Genomic DNA, 12,640 nt, shown 5'->3' with positions numbered 1-12,640 from the left:
AGTTGTTGTCATATCTCATTATACAGTGAACTCTTTAAGAACAGTTCCTTCTCTGCCTTTTTTTGTATCCCCAGACTTAGTCTGGCACACAGTAGGCACTTAACTCATGCATATTAATTATTGACTGACACCTGGTCTCCTCACTTTTCCAAAGTAGTATCCCTCTGAATGCTAGGGCCTTCCCTTTCCTGTTTACCCCTCATGTTCCATGTCTTTATCTTGTCAATATTGTTATTGACAGATGGTTTCCCGCAAAGATTCTTTCAAGACTTCATATAGGCAAAATGGTACCAGGTTGACAGGAAAATAATATTTTTTTTAATATATTGCAATGTTTTATATTCCTCTTAGGCTGTGAAAGTTGAAGAAAAGTCAGGTACTCCAATATCATAACAAACTTTGTTAGAGAGTCATTATCTCATTTATCCCCTGAGAAACAAACTTCAGCAAACTTTCCAGATAAATCAAATCAGATTATAGACTAAACTACACTTAGAGGGTGCACAAATAGAAGTTTCCCATGTTTCCAAGGAATCTGGGACAGTTTTGGCTGCTCATGCATGGAATGTGTAGGCTTTAAGTAAAACTCATGGGAAAGATTTTGATCAGATGAGATTAATATTAACAGAAGATAGGGTTTTAGGTAACCAAAATTTGCAGAAGGAATGACACTTAGTCCCAAATAATAAAAGGAAATTTAATAAATAAAAAATAATAATCCCCATTATTGCTTAGTTGTTTTAGGGATGTGGGAAGTGGGTTACAGTTCTGGAAAGCACCTCAGCCAGAAGCCCCCTTTTCATCTGACTGTGACTATAAATATATTAATGAGAGGAGAGGAAAGAAGAGAGGGGACAGTAAGAGCATATCCTAGGAGGATCACGACTGGGATAGATGACTGGAAAATCTCACTCCTGCATTTCCAGAAATGATTTTTTTTGTATTATATTTTGAACTACTTAGTAAATGAGGATTGAGCTTTTCCCTTTCTATTTGCTCATGCAGGGACCACTGTCTATAGACGAATCAATCAGTCTTTGAAGGACATTGCTGAAAGGTGAATTTGCCCAAATCTTCTGAAGGACCCAACCTAACCAGGAGATCTTATGAACAGATTTTTCTAGGTGAACTCTTGCCCTTAGGAGGTAAGCCTCTGCCCTTGCAGACCCTCCTTTAGAATTGGGGTGACCCAGCTTGTGAAGGAGAAAACTAAGCTGAGGGGCCTGGGTAGAGATGGATTCCTTTGTCCATATTGGTTGGAGGTTGCTGAGAGTCATGGTCAAGTCATGTTCCCAACAGGAGGAGCTGGAGACTTTTAGCCCACCTCCTCATTAACCCTTTCATGAATTGTGTTCACAGTCCAGGCTGACTTTTGCCTGTCAAAGGCTCCTCCTTTCCAAAGGTATTTAAGCATTGAGGGATCTCCATGGTTTTGTCTTTGTTTATTAAGAGAGAACAATGGTCATCAAGTTATTGATTATCAGCTAGCATAATTAATAACTTGATTTTTTTTCCTGAGGCTGGGGTTAAGTGACTTGCCCAGGGCCACACAGCTAGGAAGTGTTAAGTGTCTGAGACCAGATTTGAACTCAGGTCCTCCTGAACTCAAGGGCTGGTGCTCTATCCCCTGCGCCATCTAGCTGCCCCTAATAACTTGATTATTAATAACCCAGAAACTCTCTTGAGTTCTTCAGTTGTCACAAAAGAGCATCTTGGCTGTGGTCCTCCTTGATAATTTGTCCCCCAGGGCTTCCAGCAAGAGTTCTGTGGCCCATGGGACAATGCCACATTCTGGTGGAGAAGAGTGATCAGGAGCTGAACTAGTTGGAGCTCATTTTATATCAGAGGAAAATGAAAGAGAAGGTTTCATCCATGGCCAAACAGGCAGTTCAGGCCCTGGGGTCAGTCTCCAACTCCGGGCCTCATTAAGTCTAAAGGCCTTTTGTAAAAACTCACGAGGAGGGAGATGGAGGGAGGGAGATGGAGGGAGGAAATGGAGGGAGGGAGATGGAGGGAGGGAGATGGAGGGAGGGAGATGGAGGCAGGAGATGGAGGCAGGAGATGGAGGGAGGGAGATGGAGGGAGGGAGATGGAGGGAGGAGATGGAGGGAGGGAGATGGAGGCAGGAGATGGAGGCAGGAGATGGAGGGAGGGAGATGGAGGGAGGGAGATGGAGGCAGGAGATGGAGGGAGGGAGATGGAGGGAGGGAGATGGAGGGAGGAGATGGAGGGAGGGAGATGGAGGCAGGAGATGGAGACAGGAGATGGAGGGAGGGAGATGGAGGGAGGGAGATGGAGGCAGGAGATGGAGGGAGGGAGATGGAGGGAGGGAGATGGAGGGAGGAGATGGAGGGAGGGAGATGGAGGCAGGAGATGGAGGGAGGGAGATAGAGGCAGGAGATGGAGGGAGGGAGATGGAGGGAGGAAATGGAGGCAGGAGATGGAGGGAGGGAGATGGAGGGAGGAGATGGAGGCAGGAGATGGAGGGAGGGAGATGGAGGGAGGAGATGGAGGGAGGAGATGGAGGGAGGGAGATGGAGGCAGGAGATGGAGGGAGGAGATGGAGGGAGGGAGATGGAGGCAGGAGATGGAGGGAGGGAGATGGAGGGAGGGAGATGGAGGCAGGAGATGGAGGGAGGGAGATGGAGGGAGGAGATGGAGGCAGGAGATAGAGGGAGGGAGATGGAGGGAGGGAGATGGAGGCAGGAGATGGAGGGAGGGAGATGGAGGGAGGAGATGGAGGGAGGGAGATGGAGGGAGGGAGATGGAGGGAGGAGATGGAGGGAGGAGATGGAGGGAGGAGATGGAGGCAGGAGATGGAGGGAGGGAGATGGAGGGAGGGAGATGGAGGGAGGATTTGGAGGCAGGAGATGGAGGGAGGGAGATGGAGGCAGGAGATGGAGGGAGGGAGATGGAGGGAGGAGATGGAGGCAGGAGATGGAGGGAGGGAGATGGAGGCAGGAGATGGAGGCAGGAGATGGAGGGAGGGAGATGGAGGCAGGAGATGGAGGCAGGAGATGGAGGGAGGGAGATGGAGGCAGGAGATGGAGGCAGGAGATGGAGGCAGGGAGCTCTCTCTGATTCCCGGATAACCAGTCACCCATCACAGAGACAGCTCTCCTTCCTATTCTGGTTGCGCTCTCCCCAAACCCAGATCTGAGCACACTGGGCGTCAGCAGGAAGAACAGGGTCATTGAAGGGATGGCCATCCTCACTCTAGTCTCCCCTTCACTTCCACCGGAAGTAGCGCAGCTCTCTGGCCCTATACTGGTACTGACAGATGCACTGAGGGCAGGACCGTGGCCGGGGCTAGTCAGTGTCGGGGCCGCCGGGAGGCTGAGCCGGGCCGCAGAGGCACGCGCCAGCGGAGGAAAGGCCGGTCTGCGCCAGAGCCGGGGGAGGAGCCCGCCCCGGGCCCGGGTCCTCCCCGCCCTTCCCCTGGGGGCGAGCAGGGCTCTCCGCGGCTCCCGACTGGGGAGGGCAGAGGCTGGCGGGGGAGGGGCTCCCGGGCAGCGCTCAGCGCAGGGCCGCGTAGAGGCTGGGCGCAGCGGGTCCGGAGGGGGGAGGGTCCTGCGCCCCCGCCCCGAGACTGCGGAGGGTCAGCTGCGCGTAGGTCACTTGCTGAGGGTCTTCCCCGGTGGGAGCCTGGCCGGAGGGGAGGGGGGGCTGAGCAGGGGGAGGATCCTGACCCCCGCCCCCCGGCTGCGTGTGAGCGTGGGGAAGCCGCCCCCTCCTCCCTCCCCCCTCCCCCCCAGAGCTGAGAGACTCACGGCAGTGTCCTCCGGTCTGGCCTCCTCTATCTGTCTGCCATCCTCCACAGCAGCGTCTGGAGGCAGAGACGGGGGGTGGGGGTGGGGGGTGGGGGTGGGGGTGTTAGGACCCCGGCTCCGCCCAGGCCCAGCCTTTCCCTCTGACCCCCCAGCCCCTCCCGCCCTGCCCCCCACTCACACAGGCTCTCCTCCATGGGGGTCGCAGCCGGGTCTGAGCTGGGGAATAAGAAGGCAGAGTGAAGGGGGCGGGTGCGCTGGGGAGGGTCTGGGAAGGGGGGGCCGGCGGTGGGGGAGGGTCGGGGAAGGGGGCAGTGGCGGTGGGGGAGGGTCTATCTGGGGCTCCTACCTCTTGGGGGTCTTCTTGACCTCTCTGCTCCCATTGCCTGTGGGGAGAGTCGGGGTCAGCCTTCCCTGGGGCTCAGGCCCTCCGCCCGGCTGCCCCCAGCCCCAAGAACTCACTGATTCTGGCCCGATGCCGGCGACAGCAGAGGAGGAGGAGGAGGAGGAGGAAGAGCAGGATGAGCAGCGCTGAGACGCCCAGCAAGATGCTTGCATGTTTCTTGGAGAGACCTGGGAGGTCCCGGATGAAGACCAAGAGGGGGAGGGTCAGAATGACCCTGTTCTTCGGGGAGCCTCGGCCCAAGGGAGGGGGACAGAACCCCGTCCTCAGGGAGGCCCCAGGCTTCTTAGGAATCCAGGCCTCCAGAGTTTATTAAGCCTGCTCCGCCCCCCCTCACATCCAGAGCACACAGGACAAGACAGAGCAGCCCCTGCCCCCCCCTCAAGGGCAGGGGCTGGGGCTCCTAATGTCTGAGGTGGGGGAGGGCAGGAAAGTTTCCTTGGGGGGCTCCTGAGCTAAAGGTGGGGGGGCCTTTGCCTTGTCAGAGGAGGAGATGGGGGGGGGGGACTGTGGGCAAAGGCCCAGAGGTGGGAGGAGAATCACTCAGTCAGAGTCAGAGATGGGGGGCCATGGTGGGGTGAGCAGGCCTGACCAGGCTCCTGCCTCCCCCTCCCCCTGTTGGGAATCCCCCAGTCACTCACCGAACAGCCAGTTCTGGCCTTCAGGGTTCTCAGTGTTAGTCTCTGTGGATGAGGAAGGGGCAGGGTCAGGGCCTGGGCGGGGGAGCCCTGAGAGGCCCGGAGGGAGCCCCTGGCTGGAGCCCCAGCTCTGCCCGGACTTGCTGCCTGTGGGAGTGGGACAAGAGCCTCCCTTCTCTGGTTCTCCCTTTTCCATCTGGGAAATGGGCCTGTGGGCTCATGACTTCTGCTGTCTGGCCAGTTGTGAGGTTTGGTGCTCCCGTGGTGCCTGAGAGCCTCTCCTAGCTGCTGCCTGAGCTTGGGAAGGGACACAGGGAGAAGGGAAAGGCTGGGGTAGGAGGAGGGGCCCTCTGAATCCGCAGGACCCTGAGCTCCCCCCTCTGCCTTGGGGCCCGAGGCTGGGCTGTGTCAGTGGGAGGCATGTTGGGCAGAGGAGGGAATGAGGGCGAGGAGGTCACTCTGGGGCTTCCAGCTTAGAAGAGTTGGGCTGAGGGCACCTGGGGAGAGGAAGAGGGAGAGGGACTCCCCCCCCCCACCCTGTGCTGAGGATGCCTGGTTACTCACTGGGTGGGGAGGATGTCAGAGCTTGGGTGTCTCCAGGGCTGTGGGGGAGGGGAGGATCTTTGGAAGCTCCTGGAATAAGGAGGGGGAAGGGTGAGGGGCTTGTGGGTAATACTCTCCCCCACTGGCTCACTCCTGGCCTTCTCTGCCCTCCTCAACCCCCTTTCCTGCGACCAGCTTGTCTGTGTGTGGGTAACTGACTGGCAGCTAATGGGGAGGGGCCTAGAGGGGCCAGGGAGCAGAGGCCCCAGGGCCTGCCTTCTCTGAGCCCCAACCATTGCCCAGATCCTTTGTGCCCTCCTTCTGTGCTTCACCCCCCCCCAGCCCTGCTGGCCCCTGGGGACCCCTGGGACAGGGCCCTGAGAGGCAGCATGGTGTGTCCCAGGACCAGGGAGGGAGCTTAGGAGGGCTGGGAGGAAGGGGGCGGGGTCTCTCACCTGTGACCCTGAGCTCCAGGGGGTCACTGGGGGATGACCACTCATGGGGGGCGTGGCTCTGAAAGCTGTAGCATCGGTAAGTCCCTCCGTGGGCAGAGGTCACAGCAGGGATGAGGAAACTGGCCAGAGAGCCCCATTCTCGGAGCTGGGCCGAGGCCTGGGTGACTTGTTCTCCGTCCTTGTACAGGGCAGAGCGGTCATATCGATTCTCGGCCCGGCACTGGAGGCTCACGTTCTGTCCTTCGGCCACTGTGGAGCCGGGCCAGGCTGAGAGGGAGGGGGGGTGGTAGCGCTCTGGGGGGGAGGGGCTGGAGTTAGGGCTGTAAGGCTCCTCTTGGGGGGGGGTGGCCTGGGCCTGCCTGGACCCCCGGATGGGCTGTGACAGGGGTTAAAGACGCCTTTCTAATTCCCAGCCCCCATGAATCCCAACGGGAGATATCCGGGCTTTCCCGGCCCCCACCGGATCTGAGCTAACTTGGGCCGTCCCAGTCCCCATTCTAATGATCTGCTCAGGTTTTCCCAACCCCCACCTCCAGCACAAACAGAATCCTATACAATTCTAACCCTGGCCCAAACCAGCCAGGAGCCTGGGACTGCACCCACCTTCAAGATTACCAAAAGCCCTCCATTATAAAAGAGGGAAACTGGAGCCCCAAACATGGCACCCTTACGCTGGCTATGTCAGGGCTCCTGTCCGCCCGGCGCCAGCCTGGCCCTGGCGTCTTTCTACCTTTACCCTTACTTCCAAACCCCAAATAAAGCTCTTTTATTAATCTAGGTTTTCGGGCCTGTACAGGGACTCTGCACCGCCACTAGGCTGCATTTAACTCCATATCCTTGCGCCGAATCCAAAGGGGTTGCAGGGGAGCTCCATTTGACTCCCTGTGCCCCAAACCTGCCACTAGACCTCCATTAAACCCTAATTTCACCCAGGTACCCCTTACCTAACTCTCATCAGGCTGGAGATTCAACTCACGTCCGGAATAATACAAATATTGCAGGTTTGGGGGTGAAAAAGGGCCTTGGAAACCTCCAGGGGAAGAAAGGAAATCTCCCAGCTTTTTGAGCACAGGAAGGAGGTTGGATGTTGGAGGACAGGCAGTTTGTGGGGATTGAAAGGGGAGAGGGGGAAAAGGAGGGACGAAACATGTCAAAAAGAGGAGAGGGGAAGGGAGGGAGCCCACAGAGGGGAGAATGTAGGGAAAAAGATCAGTTCAGATCAGTGCTGGGGAGAGACACATCCAGAGGCTTCCTCCCTGGCTGGGGGCTGGGCCCAGGCCCCGTCCTCCCATAGATTCTCTCCATTGGGGGTGGCAGAGTGGGTGCAGAGTTATGACCCAGCTCTGCAGTGTGGGGTGGGGTTTCCAGTACCCTTCCACCCAGACCTCCTACAGAAACCCCTGGGGCTACGCAGAGGAGACAGCCCCTCCCCTCCCTGTGCCCAGGTCTGAGCTGGGGGAGGGCACAGAGCAGCAGCAGGCCCCTCCTCTGGATTGAGAGGGTCAGGGCTGGGAGGGGGAGATGACCCATCAGCCCCGTGCCTCCTCCCCAGGCAACCAATAGCTCTGTCTGGGCTCCTGCCTGCACTCTGCCCCACGATGGGGCCTGATTGAGGGAGCTGGAGGTGCAGAGGCCAGAGCTCTGGTCCTGGAGTCAGGAAGACCTTGACTTCAAATCCAGCCTCAGAGACTTCCCAGTGAGGTGATCCTGAGCTAGTCATTTCCTCTCTGTTTGCCTCAGTTTCCTCATCTGTAAGATGGGATAGTATCCACCTGACAGAGTTATTGTGAGGAAAGTGGCTCACAGTAGGTGCTGCATAAATGCTGATTCCCTTCCCCCACTTTTAGCCCCAGGGCAGAGCAGAGGCAGGGGAAGGGAAAGGAGGAAGGGCAGGGTCAGAGGGCAGCTTGGGACCCGGCTGGGCTGGGGAGGAGCTCAGGGGCTGCCGGGACCCTGCACCGGCCCTGCCTGAGGCAGAGGGACCTGGGCTTCCTCACCTGTGACCACCAGCTCCAGGGGGTCACTGCGCTCTGACCAGCGGGATGCTGTTCTGTAGCTGCAGGAGTAGGTCCCTGCATCATTCAGTGTCATAATTGAGATGGAAAACTTGACCTCAACTTCCTCTGACTGCACAGAGTCTATAACTTTTAATTCACGTCCCAGGTCTTTCTCCAGAAGGTATTCAGCAGCCCCCGGTGACCCCCGGCACCTGAAGGTCATCCTGCTCCCTAGGGGCCCCAGTGAGCCATTCTCTGCCCTGAGGGAGGGTCTGGGGAGCTCGTCTGGAAGGGAATGAGAGCTGTCAGCTCCGGGGGATCCCCCTGCTCTGGGCCCCCCCAAACCGGGTCCCCCCTTCAAGCCTTGCCAGGGCAGCCCAGACCGCCCCCACCTCCCTCCCCGGGGGAGCTGTCTGCTGTGGGGGGAAGGACTCACCCGCCTGCGCCCTCATCCTGTGGCCCAGACACAGCCCTGGCAGAGAGGAGCCTGATTACTGTGGGTCAGCGCCCGCACCCTCCCCGCCCAGCACCCCGGAGCAAGGAGACAGAGCCGGCTCAGGGACCCCCCGGGCCTCCAGCTCCCCCCTCCCCCATCTTGCTGGCTGAACCTGGGGCTCTGTAAGGTCCCCTCCATTGTGGGGCTTCTTAGGACTCACCGAGGCACAGCAGGGCAGAGAGGAGGGGGCGCATGGTGGTTCTGGGGGGAGGGGGGCCGCTGGCTGACCGGACCTGGGCACAGGACGTGAGCAGGGCTGGCTCTGAGGCTCCCAGACTCTGGGAAGCTTCACTTCCCCTTCCTCTCTGTGGGTGCTGCCTCCTTGCTGGCCCCGTGCTGTGGGGGAGGGGTGGGCAGTCACCTTGTGACAGATGGAACAATTCTTGCTAATTCTGGCCCCAGAACCTGGGAAAGATCCCCAGGGAAATGGGACGTGACAGCCTCACAGACCCCCCCCTCCCAGCCCTAAATGGCAGGTGTTGGGCTCCCCAGGAGTCTGTGAATCTGACCCTGGGGACCCCTGAACTGAGGCTGGGGGCCTCGGCTCCTTGAGACTGGGCTCCATCCCCAGCCCAGCAGAGCCTTCCTGGGTGCTGGGCACTAAGGGGTTAAAGGTAAACCTCCAAATAAGCCGCTGATGGGGGGGCTGCTTGGGGAGCTGCTGCCATAGGCCGGGGGCAGGGCGGGGCGTCTGTTCGGGAGTTTCCCCAAGAACCTGTTGGCTGCAGCGCATCCTCAGGCCTGCCTGGGCCTCTGCCTTCTGTGGATGGGAGCTCTGGGCCTCCCAGCTTGCCCAGATGGGAGGTTCAGGTCCCAGGACAGGCTTCTTACTCTGTAGCTTAGGGTCAGGCCTGGGCTCGGCTGGGGCTGCGGACCCTGTGGTTGGCTGGGCCAGTGGTTCCCCCTGCCCTCAGGCTTACCCAGCATGCCACAGGAGAGGCTCTTAGACCCAGCTTAGAAGAGCCCCAGGGGGCCTTTGGGCACGGAATCCCACCCCTCTGACTTATGGAGGAGGAAATCGAGCCGCCCCCAATCGGGTCCCAGGGTGTGTCCAGTAGAGCCTGGAGCCCCAGGGAGCCCTGAGCCTCCTCCAGCTCCTCCCCCTCCCCTTGTGTCCACTTTGCACCTGGTCCCTTCTGGGGCCTGGCTTTTCCCAGCTCCTTTTCTTCCTCCTCACACCAGCCCTTCTTCCTCTTCCTCCGAGTCATATGGCGCTTCCTTCCAGTAATCTTTCCTGTGGTACAAGCCAGGGAGGCTCGAGCTAACCCCCTCCAGGCTCAAATCCTCAACTGGGATTGTGGGGGAGGGCAAATAGCCATTGGAGACCAGATCTGCTGGGCTCACTTGGTCCCCAGGGGGCTCGTCCTGTGACCAGGTTGGGGCCCTTTGGGCGAGAAGCAAATACATGGTCGTTTTTAGGGGACACTTCAGGGGCTCCAGGGAACCTCCTTACTGATTCCTTTTCATTTCTTTCTCTGGAACTTCCTTTCACTTTTTTGAGGGAGGGATCTGCTTTTGTCCCTTGGGAACTTTTCACCTGGGAGTATTTTATACACACACACACACACACACACACACACACACACACACACACACACACACACACACACACCAATCTGTTAATCAGTGCCAACAAAGTCTCTGAGACAGTAATGAGGTGCCTACCAGATCACTCCTCAACTCCACCTCGAAGCCACAAAATGAACTTGTCAGTGACATAAAGCATCTGGTCTCTCTTTTTCTTAGAAATTTATTTTCTTGCTCTTGGTTCTTTGCTAATTTTGTTTGGAACTTAGCCCGCTTTTTGGTGTTACAATCATAATAAACTTTCTCCCTTGACTTGGAGATGGGTTTGAGCCCGCTTTTGAAACTCCTGTGTCATCCTAGACATTGTTGAGGTCCTCCTTGAATACCAACAAGAAGGGTGAGGACGGCCATTCTGGGAAGAAGATGACATTATGAGGAGCCCACTGTTTCCATTTTGTTTATTCCTCTTTGCTTATTCTAGAGACTAAGGGAAGATTCTTTTTTTTTTTTTTTGAAGATTCTTATTTGGGTGAGAAATGGGACTCTCTTTTTGTTGAGCTGAGTCACTTCTCTTCTAACGGGAGAGCTCCTTCACTTTGTAAGGAGGAGAAACAGGCTAGAGATGTTGACTCTGCTTCCTTTTGAGCCACAAAAGTCACACCCGAGTGCTCCATGGAGGAACATCACTTGCTACATGTGTGAGTTCTCTCCATGGGAATAGGATTTCTTAGTTGTGCAAGAAGTCTTGGTTTTGGGTTTGCTACTTTCTCTTAAACTAGGACAATTTTCTTTCTATTCAGTACTCCTTCAGTATTTGATTTTCTTAAAAGCATTTCCTGGTGTTCTTAATGGTGCTACATAAGTACAAACATACTTACACACATACACACACATACTTAAAGTGTAATTTGCTTCAGGCTTCTGAAAAAGCTCCAGTCTTTATCGCCATAAAAACCATCGTTTTAGATTTGTTAAAACTTCTGCTGGACTGGAATAAGTACAAATAGGAACTGTTTTTGGCACACAGTATGGCATTTTTTTTTTTTTTTTTTTGCATTAGTAAGCTGGAATATTTCCTGACAAAATATGGAGGGAGAATTCTTTCCTAGATGAATTTTGCATGTGTGTATGTGAATGAATGAATCTTGCGCCATTTTCTTTCAGAATTATAATTTTGCTTAACCCATTACTTTGAAATGTCATTGCCTTACGTAAACACTCAGAGACTTAGGAAACTTCCTTGAATTAGAAAGAAAGTTGTTGGTAGAGTTTTTCCACTGTGGTCAGTCAGCTTGTGTTTCTGAAGATTTTTGCTTCCTCTTCTGGAAGGGGGAAGCCATTTTTCTTTCATTTTTCTCTTCATGGAAAATAGTAAATTTTTTTGAGTCCCAGATAATTTCTTTTTTGTTTATATCCAGGAATTGTTTTTAATGTCATTTTTAGCTTGCTTTACTGGTTCTTGAAGATGTAAGGAGTTTATCCAAATTGACTTGGCTTTGTCCTACTTTTATGCAATTGCAATGTTAAAAGAAATCATATTTCTGGCTTCTCTTTGTTCAATGAAGGAAAAAGGAATGTAAAAGTATTTTATTAACTCAGCCCAGCATGGATTTAAAACTACTACAGGTTTTTTATAATGGAGTAAACAACTTCCATATTGTAAGAAAGATAATGTCTTACCAAGAACTTCACTGAATCACTGATGAATCTATGAAATGGATCACAAGAACTGGCTGGCTAAACACAGTTTTGAAATGCAAAGGCAATCTTTTATTTTAATTTTCTTTTTTTTTTTTCCTTTTATTTTATTTTTCTTTTTTTTCTTTCTTTTTTTTTTTTTTTTTTTTTTTTTTTTTTTTTTTTTTTTTAATTTAGTGCAAGTCCCTCCCCCGTTGAAAGCTGTGGAGGTTACAGAGTATGAATCTCCACCCATAATTGCATCACTAGGTCTTCTCCCCACTCCATCCCCCACATGAGTGGAAGTCTTCTCCTTTGATTGCGCCATTACATTTGTCCCCTCCCCCAAGTGGTTCTTCACTTCTAGTTACATTTTACAATAGTGCTTCTATTCTAAGTCTCTACCTTACATTTTCCCTTCTTTTAAAGGAATCTCCCATTCCTGATTGCATTTTCCTTTAAAAAATTTATTTTCTTGTCTGCATCCTAGCTTTTCATTTCTTTGGTTCAATTTTCTAATTTAAGTTTCATTCCATTTTCGTAACTCTGTGGAAATTAAACTCCCATTCAATTCCTACAATATGAAAGCAAAAAATATGTTGGTTAGGGTTGACTAGGGGTGGATAGAGCACCATTCAGGAGGACCCCGAGTTCAAATCTGGTCTCAGACACTTGACACTTCCTAGCTGTGTGACCCTGGGCAAGTCACTTAACCCCAGCCTCAGGGGAAGGGAAAAATGTTGATTGTTGCAAGTAAAATGAGATGAGATTATTGTCATCCCAGTTTGTCCCTCATTATGTAATTTAGAAAGATGGGATTAGTGCACCATCTCCAGCAGACTGGCTGCCCACATGTCCAAAGTCTAAGCAAGGCTTTAAACATGAGGTTACTCAGATACACTGGACTTATCTGCCATCCCATTATCTGACCATTTTGTCATGTTGTGTTCATGATAAAGAAGGGGTACCCTTACAGGATAGCATAGCTATAGTTGGGGTGAAAATTAGAAAATATTACTAATTTTCTCCTAATTTAATATAAAGCATTGTTGAGGAAGAAATGATAAGCAATTAAAAGAGAGGTATCAGGTCCATATATAGAGAGAACAATAAAAAAAAAGAAAAAAAAAGAAAAAT

General features: G+C 53.5%; 1 protein-coding gene across 1 annotated transcript; it reads right to left on the bottom strand.

Annotated features, from left to right (window-relative positions):
* Nucleotides 1–683: 683 nt before the first annotated feature.
* On the bottom strand, nucleotides 684–9,104 carry LOC141565069 (platelet glycoprotein VI-like). Its single transcript, XM_074308086.1, is given in 12 exon segments — nucleotides 684–3,645; nucleotides 3,771–3,826; nucleotides 3,949–3,986; nucleotides 4,117–4,202; nucleotides 4,204–4,340; nucleotides 4,812–4,853; nucleotides 5,373–5,441; nucleotides 5,807–6,100; nucleotides 7,804–8,088; nucleotides 8,240–8,275; nucleotides 8,460–8,635; nucleotides 9,015–9,104. Coding segments are annotated over 11 exon segments (1,206 nt in total). The 5' UTR covers nucleotides 8,494–8,635; nucleotides 9,015–9,104; the 3' UTR covers nucleotides 684–3,516.
* Nucleotides 9,105–12,640: the final 3,536 nt, after the last annotated feature.

Source organism: Sminthopsis crassicaudata, chromosome 3 (assembly GCF_048593235.1).
Source record: "Sminthopsis crassicaudata isolate SCR6 chromosome 3, ASM4859323v1, whole genome shotgun sequence".
NCBI classification, from domain to species: Eukaryota; Metazoa; Chordata; class Mammalia; order Dasyuromorphia; family Dasyuridae; genus Sminthopsis; species Sminthopsis crassicaudata.
This window is presented reverse-complemented; position numbering and strand designations above follow the sequence as displayed.